The 17692-nt window shown below is 46.7% G+C and overlaps 1 protein-coding gene across 2 annotated transcripts in view; it reads right to left on the bottom strand.

Moving 5' to 3' along the window:
- asxl2 (ASXL transcriptional regulator 2) overlaps nt 1-11056 on the bottom strand; it is a 360043-nt gene extending 348987 nt beyond the window's left edge. The window contains exon 1 of one of the 2 annotated variants that reach the window (XM_038800064.1): nt 10823-11056. In XM_038800064.1, the coding sequence (XP_038655992.1) occupies nt 10823-10879 (57 nt within the window). In that variant the 5' untranslated portion in view covers nt 10880-11056. The remainder of the gene's footprint in view (nt 1-10822) is intronic. The other variant, XM_038800070.1, reaches the window with a different exon arrangement.
- Between the last annotated feature and the right edge of the window lie 6636 nt (nt 11057-17692).

The raw sequence follows: 17692 nt of genomic DNA, 5'->3' as shown, positions 1-17692 counted from the left end.
CATTTTCTGTTACTTCTTCAATTAATTAAATAGGGTTAGACAATCTAGTTCATCCTTATTTAAGGATCCCATTAACTTTATTATTACCAATGTTAAGCTGCTTGGTCTATAGTTCCCTGGACTTGGGCCAACTCCCTTAAGATATACAGGAACTACAATAGCTGTCTACCTATTTCCTTTTCTGATTTTGTTTTCATCTAAATGCAGTAGTGCCTCCACTCTATCTTCTTTTTATGTGGGTGGATGGAATCCCTCTTGATCAGGCATTTATTCTTTCTAAACTTGATTGGTTTATATTTCACCATCCCTTTCCTCCTCAAATGTATTTAAATTCTGTTTGATCTCTGCTCGAATATCATGGCTGCCATATTAATCTCCCTTGTAAATGCTGAGGCGAAGTAATTATTCAATATTTCTGCAATTGCCTATGTGTTCACCATGTATATCCTTTAGTTGCCCTCTCTTCTCCTGATTTTAATTTTGTTATTTATGTGTCTGCAGGATACTTTGCTCTATAATTTTTAGAATCCTTGAAAATGTACTTTTGTGGCTTCTTTTTACCATCCGTTGTTTTTAATTATTTCTTAGCCTATATTGCCTTATGTCATCCATTCCTTTGCTGTTTGTATACTTGAAACTCCCAGTAACACCCATATCCCAAGAATACATTTTTAAAACTTTACTTTTTATTTGCTTCTGTTTTCTCTTTCTTTCTTTGTTCAGTATCACTACTGCACTGGCTCATTTGTTCTTGTTTTTTTTGGACACCATTTTAAGTATTTCCCACTGCTTTTCTATTTCTGTTTGTCAGTAAACGTTCCAGGTTATTTTCCTTAGTCTCATTCTCATCTCCTTAAAATGAGCTTTCATTCCCCGAATTTATTAGTTTTTCTTACCTTATTCTGAGGTTGTATTTTATATCTTATTATGCTATCATTTCCAATGCCCAGCTATTCCCAGTTATTAGGGGTTGGTTTAGCACAGTGGGCTAAACAGCTGGCTTGTAATGCAGAGCAAGGCAGCAGCGCGGGGTTCAATTCCCGTACCGGCCTCCCCGAACAGGTGCCAGAATGTGGTGACGAGAGGCTTTTCACCAGGGCCGGCTCAAGGTACCGGCAACTCGGGCAGTCGCCCGGGGCGCCATGTGCTAGGGGGCGCCATCAAGGAGTGCGGGTCCCGCGCATGCGCAGTTGGGCCGGTGCCAACCAGCGCATGCGCGGTGGCCGCCCTCCCTCAGGCCGCCCCGCACAAACATGGCGGATGGATCCAGGCTCGCCGGTGGTCACTCCGGCCCCCCTCCCTCGGGCCCCCTCCCTCGGGCCCCCCCTGCCTCGGGCCCCCCTTCCCCCTCCGGCCCCGCCCCCTGGCCCCGCCCCCCCCCCCCCCCCCCCCTCCCCGAAGGGCGCCGAAGTTCAGCTTGCCCGGGGCGCCAGCAACCCTAGGGCCGGCGCTGCTTTTCACAGTAATTTCATTGAAGCCTACTTGTGACAATAAGCGATTATTATTATTATTATTCCCTTACACTTAGTTGTTCTCATCTGTTTTTGTTCATTTCCCATTCAAAACCTAGCAGTGCTCCATCTCATACTGGACTTTTCACATTCTATGTGGAAATGCAATTCCATGTACCTCTTCTTGTCAGTTTATTTGTGATAGTTAAAACCTCCTATGATTATTAATCTAGGTTCTTTGCTCACTAACATATTTCTTCCTCTATCCCCTATTCACGATCAGCTTGTCTGAGTGCATTCCCATTTGCAATATCAATTCCTTCTTATTTTTTATTTTAATCCATATAGATTCTGTTTCCAACCTTCTGTTCGTTGTCAGTTCTTCTATCGCTATTATATTACCTCTAATTAGTACATCTACTGCACTTCCTACTTTCTTCCCGATCTTTTCTGATTATGTTCTCACCTAAGTTGCCAGTCCTGGTACAGTTACTGGTTCCTTACGACAAATTATATAGCCTCCAGTTTCATTGTTTATATTGGATGATAAGTGAGTGAGCTACTACTTTGTGTAACATATTTCAATGTTAATAATATATAGCATAAAGAAGTAATATAACTTTGCCAAATAATCAGGACGGTGAAATGGGGGATCCCCATGTTGAAACAGGACATGGGTTTGGATCTGTGAGATTCAGGTTTAGCCATGTTACTGTTGAGGATTGTGAAGCCAGTTTATGCCACTCTCAAGCGCACAGCTTGTTTCAGAGTGGAAAGGTGCAGCTGCAGATGACCAACTCTCCTGACCTAGGGTTAGTCCATGGACAGGAAAACCAAAAAAGGAAAGAGAAACATAGTTTAATATCAAAAACACAGCAAAAAATAATTATACATACTTCTATGAAAAATATTCGAATGGAATATTAAAGAGATTTGGAGGTTCTGATGTGACAATAAATTGACAACAGGGGCTGGTTTAGCACAGGGCTAAATAGCTGGCTTTTAAAGCAGACCAAGGCAGGCCAGCAGCACAGGTTCATTTCCCATACCAGCCCCCCCAAACAGGCGCAGGAATGTGGTGACTAGCGGCTTTTCACAGTAACTTCATTTGAAGCCTACTTGTGACAATAAGCGATTTTCATTTCATTCAAACTATCACAACAATGTTCGTCGGCAGTGAAGAGAACAAATCAATTCCAAAAACAGAAAATACTGGACAATCTCAGCAGGTCTGACAGTATCTGTGGCGAGAAAAGGGAACTAACATTTAGAGTCTAGATAACTCTTTGGCAAAGTCATCGAGACTCGAAACGTTAGCTCCCTTTCCCCTCTACAGATGCTGTCAAACCTGCTGACATTGTCCAGTATTTTCTGTTTTTGTTTTAGATTCCAGCATCCGCAGTAATTTGCTTTTATCTTGAGCAAATCAGTTATTGGGATGTATTGAAAGAACAATACTGAGCTGAATTCATAACGTAATCCTGTAACTTTACAAATCATGGCTGTAACCTAGAATGCCATGTCCCATACCAGTCACTGCAGTACAAGAGGGATGGAACAGCAACTGAGGGGTTATAGAAGACAGCAATCAAAATGATTATGGGGATGAAGGGATTAGATTATGAGCATTATGTAAATCGACCATATTGTCACTGAGAATGATATAATTGCTGTTTTTCAAGTTATGAAAGGACGAGATAACGTAGGCCACGATAAACTATTTCACCCTTATGATAAAAGTAAAATACTGCAGATGCTGGAAATCTGAAATAAAAACAAAAAATGCTGGATAAACTCAGCAGGTGTGACAGTATCTGTGGAGAGAGAAAAACTGAGTTAACGTTTTGAGCCCATATGACCCTTCTTCAGAACTGAAGAGAGATAGAAGTGTAATGAATGATATAGTCAAAAAGGGAGGTGGAGGAAGGTGGGGCGGAATAGAAGTTTCTGGATTGGTCGGAGCTAAGGAGATATTAACAAAGATGTCATGGGCACAAGACAAAGGGAGTGTTAATGATGGCATTAAGGACTGAAGAAATTATAATAGTGGCATAAAGTGGGATCACAGAATGTGTTAGTGGGAGAATAGAGGTCAGTGCTCACTGAAAGCAAAACTAGAAAATAAGCGACAGATAGCCCGATGGGGTTGTATTGGGTCAAATTATGGAGACAAAAAACAAAAATAGGGTCAAGCTGGAGGGGGAAATTCACAATCTTAGGTTGTTGAACTCAATGTTGGGTTCAGAGGGTTGTAATGTGCCTAATTGAAATATGAGGTATTGTTCTTCCAGTTTGCATTGGGCATCACTGTAGCATTTTAGCAGGCCAAGGATAGCAGAGCAAGATGCTGAGTTGAAATGACAAATAACTAAGGTTGTTCTGCAAAGCAATTACCAAGTCTGTGTTTAGTCTCCCCAATGTAGACTCGACCACATTGGGAGCAGTGAATACAATAGACCAAATTGACGGAGGTGCAGGTAAAATGCTCCTTCACCTGAAAAGAATCTTTGGGCCCCTGGACAATGAGGCGGGAAGAATTAAAGGGAAGGTTTTTCTCTGATTGCATGGGAAGGTGCTGTGGAGTGGAGATGAAGGGTTTGGGGCGATGGAGGCATGGACCATGATATCACGGTGGGAGTGGTCCCTGCAGAATGCTGACATAGGGGAATGAGGGGAAGATGTGTTTAGCAGTGGCATCATGCTGGAGTAGGAGGAAATGGTAGAGGATGATCCTATTAATGCGGAGGCTGGTCAGGTGAAAAGTGAGGACAAGAAAGACTATCATGGTTCTGGGAGGGGTGGGAAGGGTTGAGGGCAGAGACACGGTTGATTTCCCTATCAAGAGCAAATCTCGGTTGAAGAAAAAGGCAACATGGCAAAAGTGCTGTTTTCAAACGTTGTATCACCTGTCTGGTTCATTGTATTTATATCCATCTTCAGTTCTGAAGAAGAGTCATAAGGACTCAAGACGTCAACTCTGTTTCTATCTCCCCAGATTCTGTCAGACCAGCATTTTCTGTTTTTATAACAATTTCACCTTGCCCAGAATCAATGGACACAGCCTGTGATTTGAAGGGGGTAAATTCACAAGTCATCTACAGAAATAATATTTCACCATGTTTGCAGGGGGGGGTCTAATTTATGGAACGGATTCCCTGAGGAGATGTTGGAACCAGTTAATATTGGCATGTGCTAGGTTTAATATCCTTGGGAGGCAGCTGAATTTGAGCTTTCAAAGTTCTCCACCACTAGGATTTTCCTTGTACCACATCGGTGTCTGTTGCAGACTAATTGATAGAGATTGGCTGCCATGATGAGGCAACCATTCCATTATCATTGTATCATGTGACCAACAAGAAGGTAAACTAGGTGGACTCGTTTTTTTTGAGGGTCTATCAATTTCTGTGTTCCATACAGCCTTGTCAAATTTGGCATGAGTGAAATTGTGATCAGCTCTAAAATTTCTGGACCATTTGTGAGGATACAGGGCAACTAATCCAAGTTAGGCTGACCAAACCAGTTTGGTATAAAATCAGATTACACAATGGCTGAAACAAATGCAATTGCAGCATAGGCAACAATAACGTGACGATACAGTAAACACATTCTGTTCGGAAATTCGGGCTTGGCAAAAACTCACCCATTCCATTTAGAAAATAATGTGTTTTTTCCTTAAAACAATAAGCACAACAATGAGCAACTGATGAGACACGAAGATCAAATAAACAACAATGAGAGTTCCATGAGTGAGGCAACACAGGCCTATTTATATTTGTGTCTCGTACACACATGGCAGATCGTTGAATGATTTTTCACTTCATCAGTAAAAAGATTCTTCCCAACAGTGATTTTAAACAGTTTTCACCAGCTTAAAATTAATATCCTGCTCACCTGGCATAATTTGAACTGGCATTCCTCGTTTAATTGAATAATTTGCATGCCTCTCCGAGATCTCCTCCTTGACTGCCTACTTTATTGAACGGTAGGGGAGGGGTAGCACCTCTCACAAGCAGAATTGCTCATCCTGTATTGGTCCTCAACTTCACCCAGCACTCACTGTGGTAATTGTTAGCATTAACCACTCAACAGATGTCAGTCTCTTACCCTCAGAGACTTCGAAATTTGTCTACCCTGGGAAGCGAAGACCAATTCTGGCAAACTGGGTGAATAAAACCAATGGCCTTGAAGGTTACTCAGTATTGTGGAAAGCACAGAGCTCGAAAAATGACACAGACAACGTTTTTAGCACCCATTCCATCAGGATCGATCTCCAGATGTCTAAGTTGGTCTTGCGAACAAGACAGGTCAGGATGAGAAATGAGGCTGACAGTACGCAACATCCTCACTATAATCGAATTAATTCACAAGTCATGTTCATTATCCTTCTATCAATGTGATAGGTGAAGAATGTACATCTTGAACTTTTCTCATCTTTCAATTCTTGTGTAAGAATTGTGGTTCTTTACCATATCTTCCCAATTTTTTTTAATATATATAGTGTAACAATATTTATTGAACAGAGTATTCTAGTGTAGTCTAGTTAATACATTGTCGAGCCCATTATGACTCCTTATGTATTCCAGCTTTTTTATTCTATTGCTTCCTTGTCCAGACATCGAAAGAAATAAGATGGTCATTTCTCTTCGGTTTTTAACATTTTATACATAAAACAAAAGTAAAACAATGCAAAATAACAATGCAAAATAACAAGATTAACAATGCCCCCCCACTCCGCCAAGCAATACCCTAATAACTCAAAAAATAGTATCCCCTCCAGCAGCTGATGGCAACCAACTCGTTAAATTGAAGAATAACCAACCCCATTGTGTGTCTGCGTGGGTTTCATCCAGATGGTCCAGTTTCCTCCCACAGTCCAAAGATTTGCAGGTTAGGTAGATTGGCCATGCCAAATTGCCCCTTAGTGTCCAAAAGGTTTGGTGGGTTTACGGGGATACGAGTGTGGTGTGGACCTGGGTAGAGTGTTCTTTCAGAGGATCAGTACAGACTCAGTGGGCCGAATGTCATCCTTCTGCACTGTAGTGATTCTATCATTCTTGTGGAACCCCTCAGTCACCCTCTGCAAGGTAAACGTAACCTTATTCAAATCCAGGAACTCCATCAGGTCCCCAAGCCACACTGAGGCACAGGGTGGAGAGGCTGACTTCCACCCCAACGGGATCCGCCTGCGAGAAATCAGCGAGGCGAAGGTGAAAACATCTGCTCCCACTCCCGTCTGCAGCTCCAGCAAGTCATTCACCCCAAATACAGTCCCCAGGGGACTGGGCTCCTGATCCAAGTGCAAGATAGCCGATATGGTGCTGAAAAAGACACACAAAATTTCTCCGGGCAGGACCAGAACATATGTACATGTTTGGTCAGACCATTCCCACACTTCTTGCAAGTGTCCTCCACCCCCTCAAATAGCCGGCTCATCCTCGTCCTTGTCATGTGCACCCTGTGCGCCATCTTTAACTGTATTAATCCCAGCCTCGCCCACGAGGTTGGGGCCTTCACCCTCCGCAACACTTCACACCACAACCCCTCCTCCAATGCCACCACCAACTCCTCCTCCCACTTGGCCTTAACCCCCCCCAGCAACACCATAATCTCCTCCAAAATCCTCCCATAAATCACCGAGATGACCCCCCCTTTCCAACCCCATTACCGACAACACCACCTTCAACAACGAGGAGGGAGGTGTCACCAGAAACATCGGTAAAGCCTACCTTGCAAAGTCCCGTACCTCCCCCCTGTATAATTCCAAACTTCTCCATCAACTCCTCCAAACTCGCAAACCATTCTTCCAAAAATAGGTCCTTCATTCCATCAACCCCCCACTCCTCCCATCACCAAAACCTACCATCCAGTATCGCCAGCTCAAACACATGGGGCTGGATTCTCCGATTCTGGGGCTATGTTCTCACACCCCCAGCTAGCCCCCAGCAAAATGGCCACCGATTCCCCGTTTTGCTGGTGGCTAGCAGGACAGCAATGTAGAGTCCCCGGCTCTAGCTGCCGATATGACCTGGAGAATTGGCAGGTTCGTGGCCACACACGCGCACGGCGGCGACCTGCAACGGTCATGCCATGGAACATGGTGGTGGCCGCTGACGGACCCAGCCCACAAAACAGTCCCCCCCTTCAGCCAGCTTGCGCACCCGGACCACACCCCGCAGTGCCCGCTGCCCTGAATAATATTCCCCCTGCCCGCGGATCAGCCCTCCCCCGACTGTGGCGGCGCTGTACTGAGTCCGCAGATGCCACGCCAAATTGCCATCGGTTGAGACCACACGTGTCCTACGCTGTCGGGAACTGGGCTGGTCGGGGGGCATCGAGGGCGGTGGGGCAGCACAGGGGGCAGGCCTCAGGCAACGTCCTGAGGCTATAAATATGTTACGCGCCGTACTCCTAGAGTACGCCGCTTTGGAGGGGGCGGAGCATCACGAAAGCGGCACCACCCCTGATTTGGTTGGGAACTTGGATTGTCCGGCAGGGCGCCAAACGCGATTTTGGCGTTGGCGACCAGAGAATCCAGCCCATAATTCTCACGAACTGGCATCAGCTTTGACACTGCCCCTAACTTAAAATGATGCAAAGATTTCCTCCAAATCTTCAGTGTGGCTACTGCCACTAGACTACCTGAGAATTTCCCAGGGGCAAACAGGAGTGGCGCCGTTGCCAGTGCCCCCGGCCCCCTCCAAGAGCCTATCTCCAAAATCATCCACCAGCTCCCTACCCCAGCCCCGCACCTTCTCACTTTTCGCCGCCCAATAGTAATACATCAGATTCGGAGGAGCCAAATCCCCGCTCCCCCCACCCCCATCGACTGTTACCCTCTCTGAAGCACCATCTTACTAATCCACATTTATCATTATTATTTATCTTCCAATTGCTATTCAATCTAAATCTTTCCAAATTCTACACTGTTGATTAGTTCTAAATTAGCTTTATTACCAATACTCATAAATTAGAATTTGTTTTAGAATTATATATGCCAGAAATGTGAAAACTACATATACTCATTTGAAAACCTCTATTATAAACACAGTTTAATGTGGATATTGATTGTCCTGCAGATCTGGTCAGAAACATGATACAAAACCATCTCAAAAATAAATATTCTAAATAAGCAATTATTAGATTTGGATTCATTGGGGCTAGTTTTACCAACACAATGCCGTTGGAGCATTAAGTTGTGATTATATGTTTATCAACAGGTGCTAATCCGTAGTCAAAAGCAAAGTCACAATAAAAGCACTCAATCAAGTTCATTACAGCATTCATTGGTTCATTTTATTTTTTGTTGCAAAGAAAAACAAGACCTTGATTTCAGCACAATAACCGAAAGGTCAACAAATGCATATTCTCACCTCAAGGAAACCTCAGCTAACTCAAACTCACTGTGTCAAATTCTGCTCAGCTAATTTACAGACTGAATAAAGTCACACTATATTTAACATGCCTTTTAAGAAAAAAAATCACAAACTTAGCAAATTTAAAACATACACATAGGCCAAAATGTGACGTGTCAATTACCAATTAACCATAACTGATGACCTGGCTGAAAGATACTGAAATAAGGGTCTGACTCAAGATCCTTGGTCTAATTGGCTTCACTTTGCAATTGCTAGTTGATCTGTACCATTGCTGATATCATTCCAGCATTGGTCTTGTAAAGCCACTTCTGCAGCTCCAGGATAACTTTGTTCCCAAATATCCTATCATTCCAGGTCCTGTAGTCCTCAAGGAGGATACGGGTAACTAGCTGAACATCAGTCTGGACTTATGGGGGGTGTCTGATTCAGCCTGATTGATGCAATGAACACTACAACATGTCAACACCCACCATAGGTGCAACCAAGTGGAGCAAATAAGGGGCGATATGTTCCCCTTCCCCATTCTTTTTGTAAGAGTCATGTACCTCACAACTCCTATGTAGTTGCAATTCTGAGCATCATGTACCAATGACACCACTGCTGTGCAAATACACACAATGTAACTAGAATAATATGTTGAAAATCTCAGGACCGCATACACTCCTTGTCAATCCTTTTATCCATTATGAAATGCTATGTTTGCTATTACAATAGAAACTGGCTCTGTAAAGTTGGCATGTTGTACTTGTGGCCTCCTGCCTGTGGAGGCACTAAGCATCGGTAGATGGATGCAACGATAGTATGACAAATTTATAATGGTATCTATTGCAAATGTGGACGAAATAATTTATAATGGAAGAAAGATAATGTGGACAGAATCTGTGTCTTAAAATGAGTACCAAAAATGGCTGCAAATCCTGGTGCAATTATCCCCTCTCTTAGGACCCTGTTTCACCAGAAGACTATAAGTGATCTTGACAACAGGGAGATCCACTACTTTTCTCTATTCATGATTATTATGGTGAAGGTACGTTATATCTCAGATCTCCCAGCAAGTAATTCAAGCGGAGGCACCTTGAACAACAGAAACTGAAAGTGACACACATTGTGCACATATCCTGATACTTCACCAACAACCACAGTGAAGAGGAGTTGCCTGCAAGAATACCCCAGTCTGTTCCCACGTTATCTGTCAAGTGTATCTTTTGCTCTGTGGCATCGGTTAGGTGCCAACCTCTGATCTGCTACACACTGACGTCAAAGGCAAAACACAGTGACATGATGTTCTTGAAGGGGGCAAGTCTCCAGCAGCTCAGCCTTTTGCTGCTTCAATCCAACCACATGATACATGCTGCCTACACGTACACACAGGGATTTTACATTCATCCAAAGCAGGCGAGCTGCAAAAAAAAACAAACTGCCCCATTTTGGGAGAAATGGCCTGATGTTTCAAATTCAAATTTTATTGTTGCACACCCACAAAAAAAAATGCCAAAAAGCGTTATTATTTATTTTTTATACAACCTCATGACAGAAGGCAGGGGGGTAGCTCACAAAAAGGGATCCATTAATCCTTTTTCGCTCCTGGCGAGCATTTTATTTTCGCAGGAGAGATGACTGTGTCAGGACAACAAAAGGAGACGGGGAACTTTAAACTGACAGTTCAGAGACCGGCAGCCGCCGGCACCATTGGCCTCTGCGGCGGTCAGTTGGTTCTCACAAAATCAAATTAAAATGACAACTTCCCGGCCTAAAGGGAGGCCTTGACAGTAAATGATGGCTGTCGTTTCTCCAGTAGGAGTAGGTCATGAACCCGTACACACACACCCACGCTCGCACACGCCGTCATGCACAAAGTTTTTTTATATACATTATATCTCCCCCTCTCCCCACCCCGCACAAAACAAAAATCAGAAGGAAGGGGGGGGGGGGGAAGAAATCTAGCCTCGCAACTGATATTTGTTTGTTGTTGTTGTTGTTTGCTTTTTTTTTTACCGTTCGTGCTGCCTCCGCCCAGGTTCGTCCTTTCTTTTTCTTCTGTTTCTCCTTCATGTCGGAAAGGCTGACAGTTGGTGAAGGTGACGGAGACTTTGTGCGGGGTGGGTGGGGAGCTGAGTAATGCAGCGCCAGCGCTCAGTCAAGTCAGTCTGCGTGAGTGACAGGCCGGCCTCTCAGCCCGCCGCTGCTGCCATATTGCTGCTGGCTTTACTGTACAAACTCCCCACCCCCCAACCCCACTCACACATGATCCAGAGAGCCCGCCCAGACACACAGCCAGAGTGCACACACACGTCATGTACAGTAAGACAGGAAATAACATCATTCACACACACACACACACAGGAGCAGCCAGACGGGAGGATGTACTCACCCAATGCACCCCCTGCGCAGCAACAACTACCCTCACCCCCCCCCCCCCCCCTCCCCAGCCTTTTTATCATTCCATTCCTTCCTCTTGCCCACAATGAGAGTTTGCTCGATTACCCCCCTTCCCCATGCATCTCCAACTGCATCCACAAAATGCCAGACTCGATCCACCCCACCCCAGCAGGAGAGCTTCAGTACAGTAAGGTGCAGGAAGTCAGCTCAGCTCCTTGCAAAATGACACTGCGTCCAAGGATTAAAGCAGGAAGAGGGAAGGAGCTGCTCACTTTGCTTTGGAATGAGCCTACTGCGAAGACTGATTTAGGGGTTTTCTTCGTGTGTGTGTGTGTGACATTTTCACCCATCTGCAATTCACCCCGAAGCAGTTTCTTTTCTTTTGGCGGGGGGAGGGGGGGTTATGGCGGGTAGCTGGCTGAGCCTAATTGGACCAGTCTGTAATCTTGTACACATATCAGCCACTCCCCCCGTCCCAGCACCCGCTTCTGTTTAAGGATCTGGCAGCAAATTTAAAATAAAATTCTTCAAGATGAAACCACCATTCACAGCTCATGTGCAGTGTTCTGCATATTCTTTGGGGATCCCAGGGTCTCCAAAAAAACATAGTTTTGCTTCAGGTACTGTGTGCTGGTTCATCATTATTTCACCTTTAAATCATTAGATTTGAAAAGACTAATTCTGGGATTCCCAAACTGTGGGCTGTGACCCCCAGTGGAGCCACTGGACAAAACTGGGGCTGCAAGGTCTAAGATCTGACAGCTGTGTAGCAGCCAACTGGAACTCTTGCAATGGACCACCTGGATAGAACTAATCTGGTTGGTCTACTGAAGTTGGCCTCCATTTTGCTGCTTTGAGTTTGACCCAGCAGCAGTATTTACTACGCTAACCTCAGAGAGATTGGATTGCATTAGTTTATTGTCACGTGAACCGAGGGACAGTGAAAAGTATTTTTCTGTGAGCTGCTCAAACGGATCATTTAGTACATGAAACCCTCCCCTCCCCCACCCAGGTGCCGGAGACCACTCTGTCCTGTATCCTCAATGGCGGCAGCGTCGGAAAGGGCACTACCTGTTTTTTCAGGACGGCTCGTACTTGCAGATGTTTCCTTTTTTTTTATAAATTTAGATTAGCCAATTATTTTTTCCAATTAAGGGGCAATTTAGCGTGGCCAATCCACCTACTCTGCACATTTTTGGGTTGTGGGGGCGAAACCCACGCAGTCACGGGGAGAATGTGCAAACTCCACACGGACAGTGACCCAGAGCCGGGATCGAACCTGGGACCTCAGCGCCGTGAGGCGGTTGTGCTAACCACTAGGCCACCGTGCTGCCCTCTTGCAGATGTTTCCTGGCGGCAGATTAAATTTGTCCTCTAGCACCTTTAAACTGGGAAAGCTTCCGTCTATGAACAGATCTCCCATCCTTCTGATGCCTGCCCTCTGCCAGCTCTGGAACCCACCATCCATCCTACCCGGGACAAACCTGTGATTGTTGCATATCGGGGTCCAGACCGACGCTCGCTCCACCCTCTTGTACCTCCTCCACTGCCCCCAGCTCCTCAGTGTCGCCACCACCACCGGACTTGTGGAGTAACGGGTCGGCGAGAACGGCAAAACTCCCAGACTAGAACCTTTACGTGACGCCGCCTCCAGCTGCTCCCATGCCGCACCCCCCCCCCCCCCCCCGACCCATCACCCACTTCCTAATCATAGCTATATTGGCCGCCAAGTAGTAGTTGTGAAAGTTCGGCAGCGCCAACCCACACCCCCCGCCTGCGCTCCAACAGCGATCTCCTTACTCGCAGGTTCTTATTCGCCCACACAAAAGCCGTAATGATCCTACTCACACGCTTAACAAAGGCCTTAGGGATGAAGATGGGGAGGCACTGAAAGACAAACAAAAATCTGGGGAGGACAGTCATTTTGGAACATAGGATATCTTTGTATGCAAATGATTTGTTATCGTACGCGTCGGAACCGAGTGCATCGATGGATGGTATACTTGAGCTGCTCCAAGTGTTTGGGTCCTTTTCGGGATATCAGCTAAATTTGGACAAAAGCAAATAGTTTGTCGTGTACCCACCGGGGGTGGGGTGGCTGCCGTTCCTAGGGCGGTGGCCCATTTTAGATACTTGGGGTTGCAGGTGGCATGGGATTTGGGGGGCTCCGTAGGTGTAATCGTACTAGTTTGGTGGGGATGGTGAAAGCGGAGATGGGATGGTCTTCCCTTGTCGTTGGCGGGTCGGGTACAGGCAATTAAGATGAATGTTTTGCCTCGGTGTTTGCTTATATTTTAGTGCCTGTCGACCTTTTTGCCACAGGCGCTTTTTAAGGAGGTGGCGAGGATGATTACATTGTCTATTTGGGGGGGAGGGGGAGGTGGCTAGGATTTGCAAGGTACTATTGCAGAGAGGATGGCAGTCAGGGGTGGGGAGGGGAAGGTCGGGCCTCCCGAATTTACTGTATTATTATTCGGTGGCGAATGCTGAAAAGGTGAGGAGCTGTGTCAAAGGGGAGGGAGTCCCAGTGGGCTGGAATGGAGGAGAGTCTGTGTAGGGGGTCGGGGTTGAGGGCCTTGGCAACAGCACTGTTCCCGATGGCCCTGTGAAAATATTAGGGGGAACCATAGGTTTGAGCCAGGGAAGTGAGATGGGAGTTTTCGGAGGTGGGAGTAGAAGGGAGTTAGAGTATTAAAGGATCTGTTTCTGGGGGCCGGTTTGCGAGGCTGGGTGAACAATATGGGTGGGCGCAGCGGGACATGTTTAGATGTATGCAGATCCGAGATTTCACCAGGAAGGAGGTACAGAGCTTTCCGGTGGCGCCAGCCACTACATTGTTGGAAGAGGTACTGACAACAGGGGAATGGTGAAGGGGGTGATGTCCGCGATTTATGGGGTGAATCTGGGGGAGGACAAGGTATTGTGGGAGGGGATTAAGGTGAAGTGGAAGGAAGAGTTGGGGGAGAGCATAGAGGAGGGATTGTGGTGTGAGGTGCTCCGGAGGGTGAATGCCTCAACTTTGTGCGCGAGGTTGGGGCTGATACATTTGAACGTGGTGTACAGGGTGCACCTCACAAGGGCGAGGCTGAGCCGACTCTTTGAGGGGGTGGAGGGTGTATGTGAGCGCGTGGGAGGAGCCCCGCAAACCACATATGTTTTGGTCAAATCCAAAATTGGAGGGGTATTGAGGGGAGGTCTTCAGGGTAATCTCAGCTCTCAACAGTGGCTGAGAGGCTGAATAAGAGCCATAACCTTTTTAAGTTTTAGGACCATCTGGAAAGATCGATTCATTTCAGGAGTGATAATGTAAGAAATAGCACCTGGTTAATTAGTAAACAAATGCTATTAAAGGAAACTAAAACAATATTTAAACTTTTAAACTTCAACCCTAACAATAACAGATTAACAGGGGGTTGGTTTAGAGAGGGGGCTTGTTTAGCTCAGTGGGCTAGACAGCTGGTTTGTGATGCAGAACAAGGCCAGCACGATGGGTTCAATTCCCGTACCAGCTGAGAATTCTGAATTCTCCTTCTGTGGACCTGAACAGATGCCAGAATGTTGCGACTAGGGGCTTTTCACAGTAACGTCATTGCAGTGTTAATGTAAGCCTACTTGTGACAATAAAGATTATTTATTTATTATTGCATGCAGTTTCTTTTTTTTAAATAATTTTTATTGAGATTTTCACAAAATATCAAAAACAGAAAATATCAACAAGAAAACAGTATTAACAACAAAAAAGAAAGAGAAAAAAACAACCCCCCCCCCCAGTAACTACAAAAAGAAGAAATAGAATAGCACCCAGTGTTGCACGTTTTACTTGAGTGTATTACGCGTTTATTGGAGTGTATTAACACGCCTCCGTTTAAAGGCCGTGTGCTTAACACTACTACAGCTCTGTGTATGTAATTTCAGCTCGGAGTCGCCATGTGCCGTATTTAGACACCTCACAAGTATGTCAAGGTCAGGTTCAAAGTAATAAAACTATACACCGATTAGTAAGTTCAAACGATTGATATTTATTATACAAATATAATAAATACGCATGCATACGCTAAAGACTAATACCTATTTCTACTATTTAAACGACTAAATACTTATCTAAGTAGGAACCAGCAAGGTCAGGGGACAAGGCCTTTGTTCCTTTCCGGACTGCACCTTCTGTTCTCTAATAGTCGGCTAGAGTATAGGTAATGCCGGGGTCACGTAGCGAGCGTCGTTTGGCACTTACTGAACGATGGCTGGTGCTCAACGGCCGGTGATGAAAGACAGGATCTGGAGGCTGGAGTCGGAGTCAAAACAGCAGTCCAAGCCGGAGCACAAAAACAGACAGAACCATGTGCGGGGTCTACCTTTATAGGTCCCCCAATGTCCGTGCCTCTTCGGGGCGAGCCTCTACCTGCCATGTATCGATTGGGTCATTTCCCAATCGATATCTTACAAATCCCCCAATCTGAGGGTCTCTTCTCGATGGGTGGGGCGGTCTCTAGGGTCTTTTGTGATGGATACTTCTGGTGCCGTTTCGTCTGGGCGTCCACTCAAAGTATCCATTCAAACTGAAATGTTGCTATTGTGTGGGCCCAGATCTGGATCGCCTCATTACTATGCAAAGCGTTGTTGCCATTTACACCTTTGGTTGAGATCTTGCACCTGGCCATAAACTGGTTTCGATACATGCAGAATGCTAATTAGCCTTTTGCAAACTGCTTGTCCTGGCTAAAACTGTTTTCTCCCTACAGCCTTAGCAGTTCTCCATTTTGGTAGCCCAGTGTCCATCTTAGGTGGCTACACCAGCATATTCAACAAACATACATACGCATTTCTCCCCTCCATCAAGACAACACACACACACACACCCCCTCCCCCCCACCCCCCGCCCGGGTTGCTGCTGCTGCCGGCCTATTTTCCTACCGTTCTGGCAGCAAGTCAACGAAAGACCGCCTAAAAAAACCCTGCACTGATCCCCTCAGGGTGAATTTCACCTTCTCCAATTTGATGAACTCCGCCATACCATTGATCCAGGCCTCCACGTTAGGGGGCCTCGCATACTTCCACTGAAGCAAAATCTTCCGCCGGGCTACTAGGGACGCAAAGGCCAGAACACCGGCCTCTTTCGCCTCCTGCACTCCCGGCTCCACTGCTACCCAAATATCGCGAGCCCCCAGCCTGGCTCGACCCTGGATCCTACCACCCTCGACACCGTGTTTGCTACACCCTTCCAAAATACCCCCAGCGCTGGGCATGCCCAGAACATATGGGCATGGTTCGCTGGGCTCCCCGAGCACCGAGCACACCTGACTTCGCCCCCAAAGAACCTGCTCATCCTCGTCCCGGTCATATGAGCCCTATGTAGCACCTTGAACTGTATGAGGCTAAGCCTCGCACAAGACGAGGAGGAATTCACTCTTTCCAGGGCATCCACCCACGTCCCCTCCTCAATCTCCTCCCCCAGCTCCTCTTCCCATTTACCCTTCAGCTCCTCCACCGAGGCCTCATCTACCTCCTGCATTACGTGGTACACGTCCAAAATCCTCCCTCCTCCAACCCACACCCCCGAGAGCACCCTGTCCCGTACCCCACGTGGGGGCAACAGAGGGAACCCCTCCACTTGCCGCCTGGCAAACGCCCTAACCTGCATGTACTTAATCTTGTTCCCCGGGGGGAGCCCAAACTTCCCCTCCAACTCACCCAGGCTCGCAAACCTCCCATCTACAAACAGGTCCCTCAACCTCCTAATACCTACCATGTGCCAGCTAAGAAACCCGGCATTAATGCTCCCTGGAACAAAGCGGTGGTTCCCCCGTATCGGGGACTCCGTCGTGCCCCCCACCTCCCCCCTATGCCGTCTCCATTGCCCCCAAATTTGAGGGTAGCCACCACCACCGGGCTCGTGGTATACCTCGTTGGAGGGAGCGGCAACGGCACCGTTACCAGCGCCTCCAGGCTCGTGTCCACACAGGACGCCATCTCTATCCTCTTCCATGCTGCCCCTTCCCCGTCCATTATCCACTTACGCACCATCGCTGCGTTGGCAGCCCAATAGTACCCACAGAGGTTGGGCAGTGCCAGCCCCCCCCCCCTATCCCTGCCCCGCTCCAAAAACACCATTCTCACCCTCGGAGTCCCATGCGCCCAAACAAATCCCGTAATACTCCTGTTGACCCTCCTAAAAAAGGCCTTCGGGATAAGGATGAGGAGGCACTGGAACAGGAACAAAAACCTCGGGAGCACTGTCATCTTGACTGACTGCATCCTGCCTGCAGCGATAGCGGCAACATGTCCCATCTTTTAAACTCCTCCATTTGCTCCACCAGCCTTGTGAGGTTAAGTTTGTGTAGGGCCCCCCAGCTCCTGGCCACCTGGACTACCAGGTACCTAAAGCTCCTCCCTGCCCTTTTCAGTCGGAGCCTACCAATCCCCTCCCCCGATCCCCCGGGTGCACGACGAACAACTCACTCTTACCCAGGTTGAGCTTGTACCCTGAAA

The sequence above is a fragment of the Scyliorhinus canicula genome, chromosome 6 (assembly GCF_902713615.1).
Source record: "Scyliorhinus canicula chromosome 6, sScyCan1.1, whole genome shotgun sequence".
NCBI lineage: Eukaryota > Metazoa > Chordata > Chondrichthyes > Carcharhiniformes > Scyliorhinidae > Scyliorhinus > Scyliorhinus canicula.
The sequence above is the reverse complement of the archived record's forward strand: the minus strand, read 5'-3'. Positions and strand labels throughout refer to the sequence as shown.